The 24,364-nt window shown below is 44.5% G+C and overlaps 1 protein-coding gene across 1 annotated transcript; it reads right to left on the bottom strand.

Annotated features, from left to right (window-relative positions):
- Positions 1-1,550: 1,550 nt before the first annotated feature.
- Positions 1,551-23,786, bottom strand: LOC114485390 (sex comb on midleg-like protein 4; the record flags this gene model as incomplete). Its single annotated transcript, XM_028486722.1, has 3 exons — positions 1,551-1,873; positions 21,582-21,776; positions 23,614-23,786. Coding segments are annotated over 3 exons (691 nt in total), but the record flags the coding sequence as incomplete, so codon positions are not given.
- Between the last annotated feature and the right edge of the window lie 578 nt (positions 23,787-24,364).

Here is a 24,364-nt window from a genome sequence, read left to right as displayed (position 1 = left end):
TTGACTGACCTTCTCTTGATCTTCAATTGCTTTATATGTAAATTGAATATAATAATACCTACAATAATAATATATAATTGCTATAATAATAAATTATAAGATATAACTTATATATAAGTTGGACGAGCCAAGGCTCAGAACAGAAAGGCCAGAGAAGACAGCCAGCCCACAGGAGGCACCAGAGGGGCAAGATGAAGACTCCCTGACTCCCGGGCCTCTGGCCTCCTTTCTTTAGCAGTTCTCAGGTGTAGAGTTGATGGGCTGTGATCTGTTGAGGGGTGTGTTCACGTGATCTGTGATTGTTGATATTTATTGAGCTCTTACTAACTCTTAGGCCTTGTACTAAATACACATATGAATTTATTTAATCCTCCCAACAAACCTGTGAAGTAGGTGCTATTATTATTCTTCCAATTTCACAGGTGAGGAAACTGAGGCACAAAGAAGTTCAGACTTGCAAAAGGTCACACAGTCAGAAAATGGCAGATCCAGGATTCCAGCCCAGGCCATCGGGCTCCATAGTCCATGTGATTATCCACTATGCTCTATTCATACTCAAATACTGAATTGAAAATAATTTTTTTTAATAACATAAATCAAAATGGACATCAAGCTACCCCTAGAATGATAGTACCTTCCTACACTGCATTCCAATAAGCTAACTTTAATGGGTGAGACAGAAGTAGCATCATAACCAGTATTGTGGGGGGCCTTCCCTAGTGGTCCAGTGGGTAAGACTCCGGGCTCCCAACACAGGGGGCCCGGGTTCGATCCCTTGTTGGGGAACTAGATCCCACATGCATGCCACAACTAAGAGTTCACATGCCACAACTAAGACCCGGTGCAGCCTAAATAAATAAATAAATGGAGAACCAAACCAAAACAAAAAAACTTACAGGACAAAAATAACCAGCATTGTGGGAATTTTACTTAACTCTGGTCTGCCCATGTATTTGTACCCTGCAAGAGTCACCCACTGTGCAAGAGAAAAGGCTTTAGCAACTTCTGGTTCTTCTTTTTCCAGGCACAGAGCTAGTCTACACCTCTCAGATTCCCCCAGAGTTAAGTGTGGTAAAATGGCCAGCTCTTGCCAGTGAAACGTGAGCAGAAGCTATGGGCATCACTTTCAGGCTCTAGGGAAACACGTTCATCTTCCTCGTTTGTTCTTTCCCTTTCTACCACTAGATGCATGGGGCGTGGAGGCCATAGGGGACAGGAGAGCCATGAAATGGACAGATCCTGGGTCCCTGAGTTGGGATACACACACCAACTAGGAACACCCACTTTGGACTCCTGGATAAAAAACTTCTATTGTATTTGAGCCACTGTACATTTTGCATTCTACTTATTCCTACAGCCTAACTTACTCTAATACACCATTTTCTTCGCTTATGATCAAAGGTTGAAGTCAGCTGCCCTCAAGAACAACAAAAATCCATGAAGGGATTTGTGGAAACTTCTAATTTCCCAGTGTTGCTGTGTTCAAAGCGCCACAGTCCCCCGGTCTCCCTACATTTGGTGGTCCCAGGGCAAAGGCAGAGGAGGTTAGGTCATGGGGAAGCCAGTGCATGCATTACATTACCACATCTGTTTCCTTCAAGAGAGGTCCCATTTCTCTCGGGGCTGGAGCCAGGGGGCCTCAGCCCAGGTGCTGAGGGGCCTCCAGAGGACATGGGGCTGGTATGGGGACCACCGACTGTGGTGGCTGAGCCTCCCCCAAGGTGGCCGTCTCCAGAGTTCTGCCTCTTGTAGTACAACGAAGAGGAGGTGGGCAGGGAGCCCCTGTGGCTAAAGGCGGAGGAGGAGGAGTCCACGCTGTAGCGGTTCATGCTCGCAGGGTTCACCAGGCACTCCTCAATGGTGACCGTTTTTGCTAAGCAAGAAGGCAGGGCAGAGAAGCAGAGATCAGAGAGCAGTTCAAGAAGACACCTGGTGCTGAGTCGTGGAAAAACCTTTCCCCAGCAGCACAGGTGCCACTATCTGTGGGGATGGCAGATGAGAAGGAATGGATACCGTGGCATAATCCCAAAGAGCTCACCTCTCAGCAGATGGACACCTCACCAACGAAGCATATTTTAGTAGGGATTGGGACATGTGACCCTCCATGTTCTGAGGAAAATGTGATTATCTTGGTTATTGATGACTTGTAAATAAAATTCAAACAAAGGTCTTTCTCCCTCCATGGCTCTGCTCCTCCAGGAGTTTCCGCCAGCTTGTCAGAATCTTCCTGCTCCCTCTTTTCTCGCCCATCGCCACTGCCTCCCACACCTGGCCCATGATTCCTGGGAGAGGTCAAGCCAGAGTCACAGTGTCCCAGAGTTAGGAGTAACAACTTTGGCCTGGGTTCTTTTTTTTTTTTTTTTTAACATCTTTATTGGAGTATAATTGCTTTACAGTGTTGTGTTACTTTCTGCTTTATAACAAAGTGAATCAGCTATACATATACAAATATCCCCATATCCCCTCCCTCTTGCGTCTCCCTCCCACCCTCCCTATCCTGCCCCTCTAGGTGGTCACAAAGCACCGAGCTGATGTCCCCGTGTGATGCAGCTGCTTCCCACTAGCTGTCTATTTTACATTTGGTTGTGTGTACATGTCCATGCTACTCTCTCACTTCGTCCCAGCTTACCCTTCCCCCTCCCCTTGTCCTCATGTCCATTATCTACATCTGTGTCTTTATTCCTCTCCTGCCCCTAGGTTCATCAGAACCGTTTTTTTTTTTTTAGATTCCATTTATATGTGTTAGCATCCAGTATTTGTTTTTTTCTTTCTGACTTACTTCACTCTGTATGACAGACTCTAGGTCCATCCACCTCACTACAAATAACTCAATTTCATTTCTTTTTATGGCTGAGGAATATTCCATTGTATATATGTGCCATATCTTCTTTATCCATTCATCTGTCGATGGATGCTTAGGTTGCTTCAATGTCCTGGCTATTGTAAATAGTGCTGCAATGAACATTGTGGTACATGTCTCTTTTTGAATTATGGTTTTCTCAGGGTATATGCCCAGTAGTGGGATTGCTGGGTCATATGGTAGTTCTATTTTTAGTTTTTTAAGGAACCTCCATACTGTTATCCATAGTGGCTCTATCAATTTACATTCCCACCGACAGTGCAAGAGGGTTCCCTTTTCTCCACACCCTCGCCAGCATTTATTGTTTGTAGATTTTTTGATGATTGGCCTGGGTTCTGACACAGGTGTGATGGTGCTTCCTCCCCACACTTTTAGTTCCAGTACACACAAGGGCACTAACCTTTCACCAAAGCTAACAAACTAGGGACACAAATGCTGATCTGGATGGCCCCATGGTCTTCCCCAAACCCTGCAGATGAGAGAGAAAGAACCAATCTAAAGCACAGGGGGAGTAGAGGACCTGGAGACTCTGCCAACCTCATCATCAGCTCCCTCACCCAAGTAGATCAGGACTTTCTACACTTTTAAAGCTCATTCTTGCAGCCTGTTGAACTCTGCGAGCTATACCTGTGCCCAAATGGTGTGGGGTGTTTTGCTTTGTTTTGTTTTGAAGAACAAAGTCCAGAGGAATTATAGGGATAGAAAGAGGAAGAAAAATATTCTAGTAATTCCTTTTCTTCAGTCCCTCCCTCCCCAGAAAAGATCATATCTGTCTAGCCCCATCAACAATTATCTATATACTACACATGATCAAAACAGATATAGACATTCCCCAAAGGCATTAGAATAACAAAAACCAAGGGATCCTCCAATGTTGGCAATGAGTAAACACATTTGGGCCACAAGCTCCAGATGTCTTCTTCATGTATGGATTCCTCGCACAACATAGGTATTGAAAGATTAAGAATTGATTTTACTAGGGGAGCTAGCAGGTCTTCTCACAGATGGGGATGCATATGGAGCTTGCCTGGAAATAAAAACCATTACATATGGAATGCAGCTAAAGCAGTGCCTAGAGAAAATTTGTAACTGTAAATACTTATATTTAAAAAGAAGAACATTCTCAAATTAATAACCTAATCTTCCTCATTAAGATACTGGGGGGAAAAGGGCAAACTAAACTTAAAGCAAGCAGAAGGAAGAAAATAATAAAGATTAGAGTGAAAATTAATTAGAGAATAGAAAAATAGAGAAAATCAAAGAAACCAAAAGCTGGCTCTTTGAAAAGATCAACAAAATTGGCGAACTTTTAGATAGATTGGCCGAGAAAAAAAGAGAGAAGACTCAAATTGCTAGAATCAGAAATGAAAGAGATGACATTATCACCAATCTCACAGAAATAAAATGGATTATTAAAATTATTATTATTATTATTACAAACAATTCTATGCCAATCAGTTAGGTAACTTAGAAGAAATGGACAAACTACCAAAACTGACAAAAAGAAATAGACAATCTGAATAGACCTAAAACAATTAAAGAGATTAAATTAGTCATCAAAAAACAAAGAAATCCCAGGCTCGGATGACTTCATAGGTGAATTCTACCAAGTATTTAAAGAAAAATTAAAACCAATTCTTCACAAATTCTTCCAAAAAGTAAAAAAAGAGTGCTATGGACCGAATTGTGTCCCCTTCAAATGTTCATATGTTGAAGCCCTAGCCCCCATTGCAACTATATTTGGAGAGAGGGTCCATAAGGAGGAAATAGAGGTTAAGTAAGGTCTTAAGGGTCAGGCCCCAACCTGATAGGACTGGTTAAAAAAAAAGTACTGACAAGAAGAGGAAGACACATGAGAGAGCTCTCTCCCTCTTCACACACATGCACAGAGAAGAGGGAACGTGAAGACACAGAAAGTGGATGTCCACTATCCAGGAAGAGAAGTATCACCAGAAACTAACCCTGATGACACCTTGATCTCAGACTTTTAGCCTCTAGAATTGTGAGAAAATAAATTCTGTTGCTAAAGCTACCTAGTATGTGGTATTCTCTTACGGCAGCCAGGCAGACTAATATAAGGAAGGACTACTTCCCAACTCATTCTATGAGAACACTAATACCCTGATACCCAAACTAGAGAAAGTCATCACAAGAAAACTACAGATCAATGTCTCATTAATATGGATGCAAAAATTCTCAACAATATACTAGCAAAACAAATCCTTAACATACAAAATGACTTATACATCATGATCAAGTAGGATTTGTTTCAGGAATGCAGGGTTGGTTTAACATCTGAAAATCAATTAATGTAATATGCGATATCAATAGAATAAAAAACAAAGATCATGTGATTATCTCAATAGATGCAGAAAAAGCATTTGAAAAAATCCAACATTGTTTCATGAGAAAAACACTCAACACACTAAGAATAGAAGGGAACTTCCTCAAGCTGAAAAAGGGCATCCATAAAAAAACCTACACTTAACATCATAGTTAATGGTGAAAGACTGGATGCTTTTCTTCCTAAAATCAGGAACAACACAAAGATGTCTCTATTCTTGCTACTTCTATTCAACATTGTATTGGAGGTTCCAGCCAGGGCAAGTAGGTAAGAAAAAGAAAAGGCATCTAATTTGGGAAGGAAGAAGTAAAACTATCTCTTGTATGTAAAAAATTCTAAGGAATCCAATAAAACACTTTTATTAATTGAAATTAATAAATGAATTCAGTAAAGTTACAGGATACAAAATTAATATGCAAATATCAATTGTACTTTTATACATTTGCATTAAACAATGTGAAAATGAAATTGGGGAAAGAATTCAATTTATAATAGTATTAAAAAGAATAAAATACCGAAGAATAAATTTAACAAAAGAAGTATAAAACTTATGCTCTAAAAACTACAAAACATTATTGAAAGAAATTAAAGAAGATCTAAATACTTAATTGGAAAAAATTCCATGTTTATGAATCAGAAGACTTAATATTATTAAGATTATTACCATGTTACACCCTAAATTCATCTGTGGATTGAATGCAATTCTTGTCAGAATCTCAGCTGACTTCTTTGTAGAAATTGACAAGCTGATTCTAAAACTCATATGGATTTTCAAGGAACCATAAATAGCCAAAACAATCATGGAAAAAGAAGAACAAAGTAGAGTAGTCACACTTCCCAATTTCAAAATTTACTACAAAGCAATGGTAACAAAGACAGTGTGGTATTGACACACTGTCAAGGAGAGACATATAGAACAGTGGAATAGAGTTGGGAGTCCAGAAATAAACCTATGTGTCATGTTCAACTGATTTTCAACGAAGGTGCCAAGATCATTCAATAGGAAAAGAACTGATGCTTGGACAACTGGATATCCGCATGCAAAACAATGAAGTTGGACCCTTACTTCATACCATACACAAAAATTAACTTGAAATGGATCAAAGACCTAAATGTAAGAGCAAAAACTTATAAAACTCTTAGAAGGAAATATAGGGGTAAATCTTTATGACCTTGGGTTTGACAAGGTATTATTAGATTTGACACCAAAGGTATGAGCAACAAAAGAAAAAATAGACATATTGAATTTATCAAAATTTAAAACTTTTGCATTTTGAAAGACACTATCAAGAAAGTGAAAAGACAACCCACAGAATGGGAGAAATTACTTGCAAATCATACCTCTGATAAAGAATTCATATCCAGAGTATATTAAAAAAACTCTTACAACTCAACAATCAAAAGACAAATCACCCAATTTTAAAATGGGCTTGATGGACATTTTCCCAAAGAAGATAGACAGATGGCCAATAAGCACATGAAAACTTGTTCTGAATCATTAGTCATTGGGGAATGCAAATCAAAACCACAATGAGGTACCACTTCACACTCACTAGGATGGTTATAATCAAAAAGTCAGATGATAGCAAGTGTTGGTGATACTGTAGAGAAATTGGAACCCTCACACACTGCTGGTGGGAATGTAAAATGATGCAGCCTCTTTGGAAAACAGTCTGGCTCTTCCTCAAATGGTTAAAAATAAATTCACCATACAACCCAGCAATGCTACTCCTAGGTGTGTGTGTATGTATGTGTGTGTGTGTATATATATATATATATGTGTATATATATATATATATATGTATGTATGTATATGTATATATATTCCCAAGAGAAATGAAATTTCCACATAAAAATTTATATATGAATGTTTACAGAAACACTATTCATAATAGCCAAAATGTGGAAACAACTCAAAAAGCTATCAACTGATGAATATATAAACAAAACATGGCATATGCATACAATGGAATAATTTCAGGCATAAAAAGGAATGAAGTACTGATCCGTGCTACAGTGTGAATGAGCCTTGAAATGTTATGCTAGGTAAAGAAACTGAGCCACAAAAGACCACATATTAAATGATTCCATTTGTATGAAATGTCCAGGATAGGCAAATCTATAGAGACAAAAGTAAATTAGTGGTTGCTTAGGATTTGGAGGTTGGGGGAATCGGGGTTGACTGGGGTGATAGTTGCACATATATTAAAAACCATTGAATAATACACTTTAAATGGGTGAATTGTATGATGTATGAATTATATCTCCATAAATCTGCTTTTAAAAACTCATTGCAGAGGCCCAGTGTTTGGCTGTGAACACATTCTTGAGAGTGTTGTACAGTTAAGTCCAACACTGCTTTGGCCACTTGGACACAGGGAAGCTGAGCAGCAAAGGGTAGGCATGCATGCTCTGTGCCTCATGCTTTGTGGCTAATGCAGTGCTGAATGATGTCTTCACTCTGCACCTTCCCCTAGATGGCCTCTATTACATCTTCTCTCCTGGTCAGAAGACATCAGCAGGAAGGACCTGGCTATGGAGCCAGATACTAGGCTGCTTCTTGAATGGAGCGAGGAAGAGGAAGACTAACATTTTTTGAGCACCTACTATGGGCCAGCACATTCCAAGCCAGTGAGCAGGAAGCCTGCCATTATATTCCCTTCATTGAAAAGTTTTCATAGTCTGGGATACTAATCCTTTTAGTGTCCCCAGTGTCTGGCATGGTGCTTGGCATTCAGAAGGCGCTCAATAAATATTAAGTAGACATTTGGGCAGTAAGGCTGCTGTTACACAGAAGACGTGTTAAAATTCAGATTATAAAAAGCTAAATATAAATTCTTCATGTAGATGCACAGTAAACAGTGAAAAAAATCTAACTAAAACATTTATTCTGTTTATTAAATATTTTAAATCCAAATTAAATATGCCTATGGAAGTCTGATAGTCTAAGGTAGAGAATGCAGATAATTCACCAATCTGCACTACAGCTGGAAAATAGAGATGCAGATGGAATATTGTTCTCCTATGACAACATGTGGAAATGGGGAACAAGGGAATATGGACCTTATTGGTTTAAAAACTGCTGACAACCATGGGTGAGATCAAAGGTAATAAAAGCCAGCTTCTGGGCTATGATCCAAATGAATTCATCAGAAAGTAAAACCAACTTGAGAGAGCGTCAAGCAATAGCCCCCTGCCCAGCAAAGGCTGTGACAGTGATTCCAAATGCGGCCAGGTGGACAGCCATGGAAATAGATCACTAAGCCCCAGCCACCGTCCTACACAGCCTGTAGCTCCCAGGAAGACTGGGAGTGATTAGCATGTTCAGGTGCACACATCAGGGTGCCACTCAGAATTGACGGATGCATCTGCTCAAACCCGACGCAGCCTTTTCCTCACCTTTATAAATAGGGGTGCTGACACTTACATCATACCTGAGTGTAAAAATGACTGATACAATGAAGGCCATCATCATTCAACCACAGGACTGAAAAGGACCTTCACAGAGCACCCGGCTCAGCATTTCCCCGAGTGTTAAAATGTGTCCCGCTGGCCCCCAGGGGATGATTCTTGGCGGTACTTAGGTGTATTAGTTTCCTAAGGCTGCAGAAATTACCACAGATTTGGTGACTTAAAACAACAGAAATATGTTCTCTCCCACTTCTGGAGTCTACAAGTCTGAAATCAAGGTGTCATCAGGGCCATGCTCTCTGCAGGCTCTAGAAGATCCTTTTTTGCCTCTACCAGCTTCTGGTGATAGTCAATGATCCGTGGTGTTCCTTGGCTGCAGACACACCACTCCAATCTCTGCCTCTGTGGTCACATGGCATTCTCCCTTTTCGTCTGTGTCTGGGTCCAAATTTCCCTCTTATAAGGACATCAGTCGTTGGATTAGCGCCCGTAATCCAGTGTGACCTCAACTTGATTACCTCTGCATAGACCCTATTTCCAAAGAAGGTCCCTTTCACAGGTACCTGTGGTTAGGACTTGAACATGTATCTTTTTGGAGGACACAAAAACAGGTGAACGTTATTTTATTACAGTCATATATTTTAGTGCACAGCAATAAAATATAGTTAGCTCATCAAACTATGATTTCACTGATAAGGTATCACTGCTTAAGATGACTAAAGGCTACGGTTAAAAGAAATGAATCCATTTCAAGGAATATCTTGAGTAAACACTTCTATAGGTTTTAATCAGACATAGCAAAAATTGTGAAGGTGGTAAATTAACGGTGGAATGCCTTGAGCTTGCCCCAAATTCTCTTTTCAGGCAGGGTGGTACTTGGAGCAGAAAATAAAGTAAATAACTGAGCATCTTATTTAAAAGCTTCCCAAGAGATCTTACAATCTCCCCACAGTTAGGTCATTGTGCCACAAACCTCATGGCCTGAAACTTCCTCCTTACACCTAACCCCAATTCCTCTTGCTTCAGTTAAAATGATGACTGCTGGGTACCTACCCCTTATACTATTAAAACCATTAAGTCATCCAACATACAGGTAAGATGAATTTAATAAAGTGTGGCTTGTGAATTGTTTGTTACCCAAAACCACTATTTAAAGTGGGTTAAAAAAAAAAAAAAAAAGGACCAAATCTCCTTGGAGAGAGACCTACACTTTTCAAGCAGTTTTGTGGCTGACTGGTGAGTGAACACCAGATGGGGCCAGCAGACCTGGGATCATCTGCGGAGAGCGCCCTGCGTGGATCCGATTCCCGCACACAGACTTGTGGTAAACCACAGGGCTGACAGATTAAGACGTTCCCAGTCTTTTTTCCTGGATTCTTAGAAAATCCCTTCTCATCTGAAGTGAGCTACCTTGTCACCCTGGCACTTCTCCTTAAACAGGAGGATCCAGCCCAGCCTCTATTTAAGGCTGTTTCATTGCTGTGCACACCAGCTCAGCAAAGCAGGGTAAACAAGAGGCATTTTATGTGCTTCTCTTCTAATAACCCCCCTACCTCTATCCAAGACACTAAGGATGCCACTTATAAATCATTAAATCTTTCCTCCAGAAAAAGGATTAATCTGCTTTCATACGATCACAAGAGCATGCTTGTGATGGCACAGGCACAAATGGCACATTCAAAGAAGGCTGCCACATTTTCAAGGTTTGGTGTCTCAGGAACATTCAAAAGAGGCTAACGTGCCTTTTTGACCATAGCTAATCTGCTTGTGGACTATGGTTTCCCCAGCTGCTACGTATAAAGCCTGCCTATTAGGCTAAAAAAACACTCTAGAAGACTTCAAACCCAATCAAGCCTCAAAGGATACCCCTTTGCTCCTGAACCTGAACCAGGTCTAAGCCTCCTTGTTTGGAGAACAAAGCTCTAGGGTCTGAGTCAGGAGTGCGTGGACTCCTCCCTCCACCCACACCCCTGCAGAGGCCTGGGGGACGCCCAGCACAGCCCATCCTGCTGCAGTTCTGGAGGGTCAGCTGAGCACCTGGAAAGTGCAGACACTCCAAAGAGAAGCAGGAAGAGGCAGAGGGACAGGAAGGAGAAAGCCAAGAGCCAGAGAGAGAAAGAGAAAGTCCCAAAGCAGGGACAGCGGTCCAGGGAGGAAAGAGGGGCCCAGCTGGATGAGACTCCAGACACTGTTGATGGAGGTTTAGTTCAGGGGGTGTTGGCCCCTTTTCAGGTAGGACACAAGAGCCAACTGCTCACGCTTAAGTGAGCCTGGACTATTTAATTTATTTAAAGAATTTTAAATGGCACTTTACTTGGATTCTCTAACCAAATGAAGCCCTGAAAAGCGACAACACCACCGTCTGCAAAATTATTCTCAAGTAATCTCTCTGCGTGCAATAATAACCCTACATCCCAGAGTCTCAGACACTGTTCTTCCCAGCACTAAACAGTTCTCTCTCTCTCTCTCTCATACACACACACACACACACACACACACACACACACACACACTCACCCTCCACTCCCCTTTCATCACACCAGTCACAGCTTCCCAGATGAAGGAGCAGCTACAGAGTGCACCCTTTCCACAATCAGCTCTGCTGCCTTCCCCCAGGCTGAAAGCCATTGCCTCCCTTGGGATTGATTGCCAGCGCGGCTGCCCAGCCCAGCAGGCCACGTGACCCTGCTCAGGCTGACAAGAAGGTCAGACCACTGGACCAGTGTCCAGAGGGCTCTGTGTGTGAGCGCCTTGGCTCTGCTGTTTAAAGAGACAGCGGCACCACGGATCCCTAGCCCTGAACCCCAGATGAGAAAAGGAAGTAACAGAGTCGGCCTGATAACACCGCCACGTGAATAACCGTGGAATAACTATTCCCCTCTGCTTAACCAGGTGCCACCACCTCAGGAGCACAGCCAGTGAGTTCAGGAATGCAGGGAAAGAGACCTGCAAGGAGAGAAGCAGAAAGAGGAAGGGGAGCAGGAGGGAGAAGGGCCAGGAGACACTAGCAGGTCCCAGTAGAGCTGCCCCTTCCCTGCTCAGAGCCAGACCTGGGCTTCACTTCCTACCTTGAGTGGCTGGGTCTCCGCCACCAGGCAGCCGCATGCACGCTTCTGGCCAGCACCGCTGCCAGCGCCCAGCGCGTGCTCAGCTGTGGGCGGCAGGGAGGCCCTCGGCGGGACTCCTCGGTGTCCAAAACCAGCAGATTTCCTCTCTGCCCTCCTGCTGCCTTTCACTGCGGTTCTTGTGAAGGTCTGCAGGTTTCCTTTACTCCAGCTCGGTCCCGCCCCTTGTTCTGGCTCAGATAAGCTCATCACGTTTTCCCTTAGGGCCCCCTGTGGCCTCTTGTCCCAGCCTTCCTGGTTCAAAGGGCACCAGGCCACACCACCTATAAGGCTTAGACTTTCGTTTGCTTCAATTAAATTTTCCATTAACTTGGTCTCTGGCCAGTATAGATTTTCTCTTCAAGCTCGTCTCTAAGTACAGATCACTCAGCCCTTAGAATCAACCTTATAACTCCCCTTGGGTCCATTTAAGTACATTTATATTTTCCCCCTGACACCTGAACTTCTTTAGTCCTTTCCAATGTTGCTGGTTTGCCTGAGACTTTGTCTCTAAGATTTAAGATTTCCTCTTGTGGAAATTTTGCCCAAAGGCAATTTTGCCCAGTGTCAGCCATTTGAGAATAGTGAATGCCCTTTCAGTCTCCAGAGGAGAGCAGGTTCCCTAACCACCATCTCTGTGGTCTTTTCTTTGCAGCTTTGCCAAGCCTCTACCCCAAGGCGTAAGGGAATGAATTCCCAGAAGGCAGGGGGGTGGGGGGAGGGTGAGAGTGTGGGACCTCCCACAGTCAAGCTCTGTTTCCTCAATAGCCCCCGCTCTTTTTGGTCTTTCATAGAACTCTGGGGAAATTTAAAGTGACCCTTAATCAGGAAAATGTTGGGAGTCCCTGGAATAGAGAACACCATGTAAGTTTTGGCTCTAAATGGACATCCTAATTTTTAAGAAGGCTTTCCCGTATTTCTCAAGTGGGTGAAGCAGGCTGCCATGGTGTGAGAAGCTCTGTGGAGAGGCCTATATGGCAAGAAACCAATGGCTTGTGGGAAATGGAATCCTGCCAACAACCATATGAATGAGCTAGGAAGTAGATCCTGCCCTAGTTGAACTCTGGGATGCTTGCAGCCTTGTGAAAGACCCAGAGCCAGGGGACCAAGTTAAGCTGCACCTGAATTCCTTAGCCACAGAAACTGTGAGATAATAAATGTTTTTTTTTTTTTTTTTTTTTTTGTGGTATGCGGGCCTCCTTCTGTTGTGGCCTCTCGCGTTGCGTAGCACAGGCTCCGGACGCGCAGGCTCAGCGGCCATGGCTCACGGGCCCAGCCGCTCTGCGGCATGTGGGATCCTCCCAGACCGGGGCGCGAACCCGGTTCCCCTGCATCGGCAGGCGGACGCGCAACCACTGTGCCACCAGGGAAGCCCAATAAATGTTATTTTAAGCCACTAAGTTTTGGGGTAATTTGTCACACAGCAATAGATAAATAATACAGGTAGGAAAGGGGAATTTGTTTCATTCCTCTTGACTCTGCATATCTAGGTTGGAAGTTGTAACTATTAATTCGGTAGCAGCTAGGATGTATCTGCTATAGAATATCTAATTCTCTGTCAGGAAGTTTATGGGATTTTTTTTTTTTCCCAAAATCAAAGGGTTTGCTACTTATGTCTGAGACCCAGAAACTACCAACTAATAGGAGAAAGCTCATGGGGTTTATCTTAGAAGGCTACTGGTTTCCAAAGTTGCTTCAATTCCTCTTGGCATGGTTTGCCAATTTAACCCTAGTTCTGATGCACGGTCAGTAGATACCGGTGTGGATAACCTGCAGATATTACCTTAGGACCCACCACAAGGGCTCAGGGTATTAGTCCAGAGGAGCAGCCCAAAGGATAGAGTCTCCAATTACAGCTCCTCTGGGCCCTGGAGATTTGGGGATGGCCAAATCTCATATACTTGATCCTTTGTTTCCATCAGTCCTTGTGCTTTCTGTGTTCTGATGTATAAACCAGAGACCTTGGTCACCATCTCCTTGGATCTCCTTGGAGACCTTGCCCATTCCCTAACATCTACTCTTCCATCAAGGCAGGAGCCTCTTTGGACAGGCCTGCCAGAAACACAGAGGGCCTTCCGCACCCGACTCAGCTGTCCCCAGCATCGTCCCCAGTTCAAGAGTGGCTCATGGGGGATTGATGGGTAGGGGTGTCACATGAAGGACGGTTTCATGGAACAAAGGGGAAGATTTCCAGTAGATTTCTTTATTTGAAGAGAGGCATGGGGCAGGGGTAGGGGTGTCTTTCAGAGAATTCCTGAGACCAGCCTTGTAGGAAGAAAGAGTTCATACCGCCTATTTTTTTGTCAGCCTCTTTTTCTCCTCCACACTCCCTCCTAGAAGGAGCTCTCCCAAACAGTAGACAGCCTACTGGGGATTCACCACCATCATCGTTCTGCTCCTCAAGTCTTTGGTGTTGGCATCTTTAATCCACAAAATGACTTTATTTGTGATCTTGGACAAGAGGAGCGTTATCTTCATTTCTTTTTCTTTCATTTTAATGTATATACTTTCTATTAAAATATTACCAAATTGGTCACCATGATTCAATAGTAGCCTATTTATCCCATATTTAAAGTACCTTGGGAGGTTCCAACAACATAATTGGAACATTCATTCATTCATTCATTTAACCAATAATTATTGAATCCTTGTGCTTCCTCAATATCTACAGGATTCAAAAGAGAACCAAAGCATTACAGCACAAAGGGATCTAATAAATTACTGAGCATTGTGAAAATCTATTTCAAATTCTACAAAACCCAGTGTTTTCCTTAGTGGTTACATTTTTCCCTTTTAGCTCAATGTTTTAAAATAGGTACAGATATTATACTTTAATGAATGATATCACTGAAAATATAATAGCTTTTCCTAAATGAACTCACATTGGCACACAGGCAGAGTTAAGATCAGGAATTCTACACTGGCAAACACTCCCTATTCCATGCTGTAAGAGCTCTGGCTGGGCTTCTCCTGGACCTATCTGTCCGAAAATATAGGAAGGCCTTTTATATTTGCTGCCGAACTTGTGGACATTCTTTTTTTCATCTTTCCATCAAAACTTTCTGCAAAGATTCTTAAGAACTGAGCTTGACACTGATACTTTGTTCTCCTTCCAAATGACCCCCTTTCCAATGCATGGCTTGAGAACCAGATGGCTCATTTTGTTCACATGGCCCGTGGCTATGACAGGGTGAACATAGCTCTGCAATATTCTAATCATTGGCCTGCACATGCCTTCCTTCATTTCTTTTTCCCCCCATCATTTCATATATTATTTATACCAGGTCAAACCACTCCTAGTGTTGGTGGAGTAGGCCATGTTGTGTGGGTTTTGTAGGGATGAGAAAGTTCTCCTGGTGTCTAGTATGATAGGCTCTGCCTGTCCTGTGGATGTCGTCCAGCAACGATGTAGCTAGGGCACAAGGATAAGGATGAGACACTCCTTGGGGCCAAGATATTAACCCAGAAGGAGAAAAGATAATTGATGTTCCTGGAGTGCAGTTTCTGCCTAGATTTTGCTAAGTGGGCATTTGTGTTTGTTTTGTTCTTTTACATCTTTGCTAGAAGAAGTGACACAGGGGTACCACAAGCCACTTGTGAACATCCATTTTGTGCGGTCAGGCTTCTGAGCCAGGGAAGAAGACACACACACACCCCCAGCAAGTGCTGGGTAATGGGGCCCTACCGATAGGCTTGGGAGGAAAAGCATAGGGCCAGGGAGGAGAAGACCTAGGCTCAGCTTCCACTCTGCTGCTGGCTTTCTGTGTGGCTCTGAACAAGTGGCCTCAGCTCTGCAGGTATCACACGTAGAGGGAGCTCAGAAAATGTTTGCCAACTGATCATATGGATATTTCTGTATACTGGAACTCATGCCACTTGATAAGCTCTATTTCCTTTTAGAAATAACCTTTTGGAAAGAGAGATATTCTCTGGATAGTCATTCTCTGTAGAGCTATTACATTAGACAAATTTGTAGTTTAACAAGGAAGCAGATTTGATTTCTAGATGCTGGGTATGAAGGTTCAACCACAGCAGAACGTACCGTGCGTGTCTGTTACTCCAGTAGTTTTCTGGTGCCTGGCTCCAAGACCACCAGCCAAAGAAGAAAACATCAAGTCTCAAGAATAAATGTCCTTTCTCATCTCCCACCCCCACTGTCTGTGTATCAAAAAAAGCTACTCAACAAAAAGTAAACAATCTGTTCCCATCATGTCAAACCTTCAAAAGGCAGGAAACCAATCACTAAACTAGATCTTGCAAAAGAGTTCAGCTGTCACACTTGTGGTTTCCAAAGAAGATCTCCCCAATGCTTGGTGAGCAGACAGTTTGTTCTGTTGTGTCACATAGAATTTGAAACAGTAAATATTTACTGTGGACTTGTTACATCTCAGGCTCTGCTGAGGACTGCACGTCCCTGCCCTCAAGTCTACCTAGCAGGGAGACGAGGTCTGGACCCAGATGCTAGCAGTATAAGGCAGGAAGGGTATGTAAACAAGGGTCTGAGAGAACAGATCCCTAGGGTCTTCTAGGAATTCGGGGAAGCTTAGAGGGCAACAGAGACCCTGCTGCCGGTGGTGGTCAGGCCACACCAGGAAATTTGCCCGTCATCATTCTTTCCTTTCTTTCACTCTCTTCCCCAGCACCGCAAACCTCCTCTTTCTCACCTGGATTTGCACATGTGCCACCTTGCCTGACTACTCTGCCCCCTCACGCCCCTCTCTTCTTCTCCAGCCCACAGACACCTCCACGGGGCACCAGATCATCCTCAGCAGCAATGCTTTTACAGGTTTGGCACCATCCTAGCACAGATAGACTTATTTTACTGAAAACCTGAAATAAATTTACCTCTGGGAGCAGGACTCCATCAGCACACACTTTCTCATTCAAAGTGTGGTCCCCAACCAGCAGCAGCACGGACATCACCCGGAAGCCTGTTAGAAACCAGACTCTCAGGCCCCACTCCAGCCCTCCTGAGCCAGAATCCATGTTTTATCAAGATGCCCGGGTGGTACCAGGGCATATTAAAGTTTGAGAAGCACTGGCTAAAGCTTACTTATAATTGAGACCTTTTTTTTTTTTTTTCAGCATTCAAAGATAAGGTAAAATTTCCCCATGATCATCTCAGGACTTCTGACAGAACCACAGATGTTATCAAATCCATCTTTTTGCTTCCATTCTCCTAAAGCGTCCAGAGAACTGCTCTTCTTCTGAAAACACGAACATTTGGCTGTCGGTTAATAGATTTGGAGGAAAATGACTAAAATGCTTGGTCTCAAGCCAAGACCTCTACCTTCCAGACTGCATTCAGGCAGCTGAGTGAGTCTGAAACCTGGTTTTCCCTGAATGCAGGAGAAAGATCATTTGGTGACAGAGTTTATATTTCAAAGGTCTGAGGAAGAGATTTGGAAGAAGCCCTCTCTCTGCTCTAATGTGAGCCCTTCTGTCTTGGTATCCTCATCTTCTCCTTTGGGGGACCCCTCCCAAGGGCTTCTAGGGCCTCTCACCTCCTGCTGTCCGTGGCCTTCCTCTGCCACCTCCAGCCGTGACTCCCAGCTTGGAAGGGACCAGAGAGGACATCTTGCTCTTACTCCTCTGGGTTGCCAGAGTTCACCCTAACGGCCCTGACATGTGGACATCTGCACTTGTCACCAGTAATGAGGAGATCTCTCCATCCAAGCAGCTCCTTCCACATCTGAATGGCTTTGACTTTTCAAAGTTCTTTACAATGTCAACCCCACCTGAATCCTGAGGGAGCTGTCTTCTGAGAGTTCCACCTGGTTATTCCGCTGCCAAGTCCTCTATGTGGGAGAGTATTCCTGAAACCCAGGCTTCTCCAACTTTAATGTGTCTTCAAAACATCTGGGCTCTGTTGAGAAGGAGTGAGGGAGGGCCCTGAGCTTTTCCTTTCTCAGGTTATGACAGAGCTCCTGACCAGAGTTTGAGTGGCAAGACGTGAGGTTTAATTAAATCTATCTTCAGGGCCACAGAGGACAAATCTACATGACCTGCTGTCATATCCTGGAACAGAAAATTGTTTCTTCCCCAAATCATCCATTTTTAAAAATAGTTCCTTATGTGTCATGGCTTTGCATTTTCTTATTGTCTGATTAACTGTCTTTTGGAAATGTCCTAATGAGTGTTGACAAACCCTCTAACTGTGTGGCACCAAACCTGGAACACTCCAGCTTTGACTGAACAACCTTGGGGGCAGAGCAGGATCTGGTTCAAATGAGTTCAAGACTGTACGATCTTGTTTAGGAACGATGTGGTCCTATGGATGGATATGAAGCCTAAAATCAATGAAGACCTCCATCCCTTCGCTTATAAATACACCTGCCTTTCTTGCCACAATCGTGGGAAAGTGGGTAATAAATGAATTCCTCATCCAAGGTAATAATAACTTGATATGTTATCCTTTAAGGGAACTTTGACAAGGCAATCCTAAAGAGGCAATGTCTTAGTCTAAAGGCAAACTCTTTAGTGGTGTCATCCTAGGCCCCATGGCAGACGGGTAGGAGAGATGTGTCCCAGGGGGCTGCTTAAAGCTTACCGTGCCGTAGCTGCTTCCTCCACCCTCCCTGGGGCCCCAGACACAAGAAACACACAGCGCTTGGTTCTGTAGCACCCAGGGCACGGGGAACAATTTCCACAAGAACTGGAGCAATTCGTTTTTTCAAAGCAGCCACAGGCTAGGGAAAGGCTCATGAAGACAACTGGAGTCATTACTTCCAAAGCCAAGCCAACTAGGAAAGAAACCAGCTTGCAGGCAGAAATACTGGCCTCAGCCAAGGGAAGAAGTGAGGCGGCTACACTACACTTTTCCCAGGAAAAAGACAAGAACTTCACTCAGCATGGTGAGCTTGGAAGGAGAAAGAATAAGGAGGAAACCAAGGCAAAGGTTTCCTCAATGATCACTTAAGGAAAGCTGAAGTGGGTGGGGGGGTGGTTCCTGGGACAGGAAGTTAAAATGAAACTATTTTAGTTTCAGTTTTGCTGAAGCTGCAAGACAGCAGTCTCCCCATACCAGAGTGAAGTGTGGAGATCTAGCAAAAAGAGGTGGTGGGAAGCCAGTTTTACCTGTGTAGGTGACCACCCACACGCAGCCTGCAAAAGAAATTGTAGAGGTTGGAAAGCAGGTTGAACAGAAGATGAACTGTGGAGAGAACTGCCCCATGTGATCCAAGGGCTTCAATGTGGCCGTGTGAATAGCTTGATATCTGTCCCTGGAGCTCAAGAGACACAATGGATTATTGCTTGATTTCCATGAGAAACCAAAAAGTCTGGCTGCTGTGATGGCAGGACAAAGGAGAGGTGCCTGCTGAGATCAGCCTGCACACCCTGAGTTTGTCTGGGCAAAGGATGTTTCTAAGGGACCAGATGTGGGCCATCAGAAGAGAGATCTGAAGTGAGATTATCTTAGATCCTTTCCTTAGGACTGTCTGGAGGCACAAGGGGCCTCAGCAGAAAGAAGCTAGAGATGTACCCACGGAGGCTGTGGGAAGAATTGTAAGTGACCAGCCAGAGAAGAGTTAGCTTTGTCCATGTCAAGGAACGTGCAGATGAGAGATGGTAGGATCACCAAAGGACCCATGCAAGAGCCCACAGGATGCAGAATCAGCTTGAAACACCTGCCAGAACCAGGGAGGCTGATGCCAGCTCACAGCGGGATTAGTCAAGTAAAAACTCTCCTACCTCTTGCCTCTCCTCCTTCCCTCACTCTGATCAGGAAGGATTGGGAATCATTATTAGCTAGATAAGGAAGGGGCAAAAACATAGGGTTGGGCAGGAGGTGGAGAGGAGACAACCATGCCTCCTTTACTGCTGCAGGCAACTGGCCTGAAGCAGGGCTGAGCTGGGAATGGGGAGTAGTTCCATCTTGGAGTGAAATTTAAAGTTTGATGATCACACTGACCTGGACATATTAATTATTTACTAGAGAATGTTTTGTTATCTGAAAGGAGCCAGAAAAGTCACGAGATTTGCCCTAAATTTCATCCATGGACAGAGAAGAAGTGGTCCCACAGGAGACTTTCATTTAAAGGAGAATGGGACGGGCTTCCCTGGTGGCGCAGTGGTTGCGCGTCCACCTGTCGATGCAGGGGAACCGGGTTCGCGCCCCGGTCTGGGAGGATCCCACATGCTGCGGAGCGGCTGGGCCCGTGAGCCATGGCCGCTGAGCCTGCGCGTCCGGAGCCTGTGCTCCGCAATGGGAGGGGCCACAGCAGAGAGAGGCCCGCGTGCCACAAAAAAAAAAAAGGAGAGTGGGAGACATGAATTATGTGGCTTTATGATTATGTCCATGGGTCATTGCTTGTTCAGTGTAACAATGACTTTAGGGTGCGCGAAGTGAAATCAGATCATCATCTGCTATTTTCATTGCAAGATTCACTGGAAGATACGTGAGCTTTACAATGTTTCTGAGTCAACTAAGGTTTACTGGAGAGGCCAGATTCATAGACTGTCAGAACCAGAACATTATACATGAGCAACTCAGCCCATCATTTCACACAGGAAACTGAGGCCCAGAGACATGAGAAGACTTTCCCAAGCTCACACATATAGAGGCATCAAGAAAAACACAGAAGTATATAGCATCTGCTCACACAAACTATATTTAATTAGGTACATTTCTTTGTAAAGGCCAGATTTCTTCCTGTTTCCCAGGTCTCTGAGAGTTTAAAGTAAAATTGTAGACAAGGCTCTTGACAGGATGTGAGAAAATCTATGCTTAGAATCTAACTTTATCCTTCCCTGATGTCCTCCTAGGCTTAAAACATAGCCACTCCTATTATATGTATCCTTTTGTTGAATGCTCTAAGCCTGTCTGTGAGCACATACCTGCAAATGTAAGTTTTTCATTATTCATACTGGTCACTCAATACCTCAAAAACTTTCCTAAGCTCACATACATATTTGCCTTATTCCAAGACAGGGTCTCACATGGTGATTGGAACAGAAAATTTCAGCAAGTGTTTGCAGAATGACATAATGGTTAGATTCCATTTCACCGTCTATGTGTTCATTATGTATCAACAACACTGCTTCCAGAGAAAGAAAAAAGGCAACATGCCTGTTCATCCTTAGGAACCTGGAATCTAGAACCTGGACTCATGTTCAACTCCTTGCAAATCCATAACTCAGGGCCGCTAAGTGGGGAAGGAAGGAGCAGCCCATTGGGCAGACAACGGTGTGGCAAGTTTGCCCATGTGGCCTTGCTGCCCTTCCCACTGGCCACTTCCCTATGCTGAGCTATTCTGGGGCTGGTGATACAAAAGGCGTTCGGCCCCTGGGTCACTTTCTATCCTGTGATGAGAGAGAAACACTCTCACTGGAGGACATATGTGATTTATGGGCGGGTCAAATTCCTGCCACGATAGACACTCTGTTACACATTTTATTGACCTGGATAGGAATCTGAGGCCCCCAGACAGGACCAACGTAATCAATTCGTTAGCCCTTGTTTCTTCAGGATTTCTTTGTTCCTTAGGCTAGTAGTCCTTCAATTACTCAACGATGATGAATAAATGCCCAAGAGTCTTAATTAGAAGGGAGGAAAAAAAATCACTCATTGCATGTGATACGGTCTCATTGTCTAAATTCTAATAACATAGGCCTAGAAGCTATAATGTCAGCTCTCCGTAGCTGGAGCCATCTCTTCCCACTGCAGCCTGGGCAGGGACCGTCGGGGTGTCCTTGGTCCTGGTCAGCCTTGACTGTTCCCCGGGTGCCCAGAGGAGCAGCCCGTGAGCTTCCAGCAGCAGAGCTCCCAGGAGCCCCCTTAGTGGCAGCCTCACCTGCCCCAGGAGGGCGGGGACACCTGGAACCACCTGCAGGCCCAGGAAGACAGACGGGCGAAGCTTACCTGACTCCATCCTGTCTTCCTGGCTCTCAGGGGCTTCCTCGGAGGCGCTGGTGCCCCTGGGGAACGGCTGGTGGCTGAAGAGGTCGTCACACAGGAGGCTTCGGCACAGCTTGGCAAGGAAGCGGAGGACGTACCCAATGCTGTTCACCACGGGCAGACTCCGCAGGTGCTGCTTCCCATCAAAGGACGCGGAGACTGGAAGAGCACAGAGACAGCGACTCAGAGCGGGATTCTGGAGAAAGCCGTCAGTCCGTCAGCCCTGGGGAAGAGGTTTTGGTTTGTTCAGTTTTGTTTTGTTTTTAAGTAAGTTGTGTTGGGATTTCACCTGTTTTTTCCACTACTGTCCTATTTCAGTTTCAGAATCTCATTCAGGAGACCACATTGGGTGTAGCTGTTGTGTGAACTTGGTCTCCTCGGGTCTGTGACTGTTTCACAGTCTTCCCTTGTTTTTCATGATCTTGACGGTGTTGAAGAGTACTGGTCAGGTATTTTGTAAAACGTCCCTCGATCTGGTTTGTCTGATGTTTTTCTTATGATTTTACTGGGCTTATGGGTTTTTGAGGAGGAAGACCACAGAGGCAGTGGGGGGTGGTACATGATAGCCACAGTTCATCACTGGGATGTTAACCCTTATCTCCTGACCAAGACAGTGTTTGCCACATTTCTCCACTGTATTCTTCGTATTCTGTTCCTGGGAAATAAGTCACAAGGTCCTACCCACAGTTAAGGGCAATGGAGGGATTAAGCTCTACCTCCTGGAGAGGGTAGAGTCTCTATATCATTTGAAATTCTTCTGTAAAGGAAGACTTGTCCCATTTCCTCCATTTATTTATTTGTTTATTCATTAATATCAGTGCAGACTCAATATATTTATTCTGGGGGAATTCCCTGGTGGTCCAGAGGTTGGGACTCGGCGCTCTCACTGCCGAGGGCCTGGGTTTGGTCCCTGGTTGGGGAACTAAGATCCCACAGGCCACATGGTGCGCCCAAAAATAAATAAAGTTTAAAATATATATATTTATTTTGTGTTGTGGGTTGTCCAATACTATATTATGTATCTTATTGCTAAATTATTCCAATTTTTGTCTTTGGGATCTTTCAGACTGACTCCTGTGTCCCTATGACATACCCTCATTTATTTTAAGCAACTCTAGATAGATAGATCTAGATCAATAGGTAGGTCTAGATAGATACGTCTAGATCTAGACATATAGGTATATTCAAATAAACCTGAGTTCATAATGAGGTCTCCAACTCTTAACGCAGCACCACAGTGTTCAGGGTTCATTCAGCCTTCTGGGGAGGAGTCTTTATAAAAGAACAATAATGTCTCCACAGTGATGCTAGATCAAACTCATTTTCTCTAGGGTGACCAGAATTTAGAAGAAACACCTGATTCTTCCAGCCCAGAGCATGTTTCTTTCTGTAATCCTCCTCACAGCCCTTTGCTGCTGCAGGAAGCTCGCACAGCAGCTCCAGGGTGCAGAACACATGAGAAGATCCCCAGCAGGACGTTCTGCTCCCACCTGGGCTCTGCCCTCAGCACCAGCACCTGGAAGGCAGCCTGGGTTTTTATACCATACCTCTCAAAGGCTAGCACACTGTAAGGGCTGGGGCAGGGCGACCAGAGCTAGTTTTGATTTCAGAACTAAAAAACAAACAATGAAAAAACTCCACACCCATTTAAATTAGAAATCAAAACAATCTATTTCTTTTGTGTAGCTTTTTATAGTTTGACAAGAGCTTTCACACCTATCACTTCATTTAGGCCTTCTGACTGTCCTGTGAGGACAGTGGAGGAAAGGTTATGACTCCATAATACGGATGAGGAAACTGAGGAGAAGGCCTAGAGTGGTTTTTTCCAGCTCATGAGGCCTGTAAGTGGCACTTGCCTGTCACTTTAATACTCCAGGTGACTCAGATTAGGAGAGCCAGCAAAGAGCTGCTTAGATGCTCAGTGAGGGGGTCATCCTGGCCACTCGAACACTCTGGAAATTCCTCTTAGGTGGGCACTGCTGCTTGCCTCCGATACCTGGAAAGAGTAGGTGTGCTGGAAACTGAACCCACAGCAGGAAGGTCTGGGTCATCAGGCCTGTGCCATAAATCAGTGTGTATACATTCCCAGAGGTGCCTGGACGGTCACATAGTAGGAAAATTCCACCTCCTGGAAGCAGACATGGAATTTGTGAGATCACAAAATCTACCCTTCTGGGAGAGTGTGACTAAGGCAGAGCATCCCAACAGGTGTGCTAGGAATGGGTCATGGGTACTGAGATACTATTCCCCCTCAGCCTTTGGGGTGGACCAAGGCCCAGCCACAGCAGGTTAAATTCCCTTAGCCCATGGTGCCAGCACCAGTGTCACCATTTTCTACATGTTGTGCCACGGGATGTTTAGAAAGCAGTGCCCTAAGGGTCAGGTTCTAGGTGGAGAGCGGGAGAGTCTGACTATTCCTCCTTGAGTCCCTCCCTAAACCACCTTGGGGCTAGTGCCACCTTGCTGGGCTGCCACATCACCATCAGAAATGTGAACGCCCACCTTGCCACCTCACAACCTAAGGAGGTGGCATGAGGAGGCCCCTCAGCGCTACTGCATTCTCCATGACCAAGTCCTCAGCTCCGGCCTTCCTGGGAATCCCTCAGCCAAGGGAAACTTGGCAGGGCTCTGCCCGCTCATGCATTGGTGCCAGGCACTGCAGAGCCTCCTCCTCAGCACCGAGGCCCCTGAGGCCACAGAAAAGCTGAGCAGGAGAGCAGGGAGAACGGGGTCAGCTCTCCCAGCTT

The sequence above is a fragment of the Physeter macrocephalus genome, unplaced genomic scaffold, assembly GCF_002837175.3.
Source record: "Physeter macrocephalus isolate SW-GA unplaced genomic scaffold, ASM283717v5 random_1789, whole genome shotgun sequence".
Classification (NCBI taxonomy): Eukaryota; Metazoa; Chordata; class Mammalia; order Artiodactyla; family Physeteridae; genus Physeter; species Physeter macrocephalus.
Note: the sequence above shows the minus strand (reverse complement) of the source record. Positions and strands in the feature narration are given on the sequence as shown.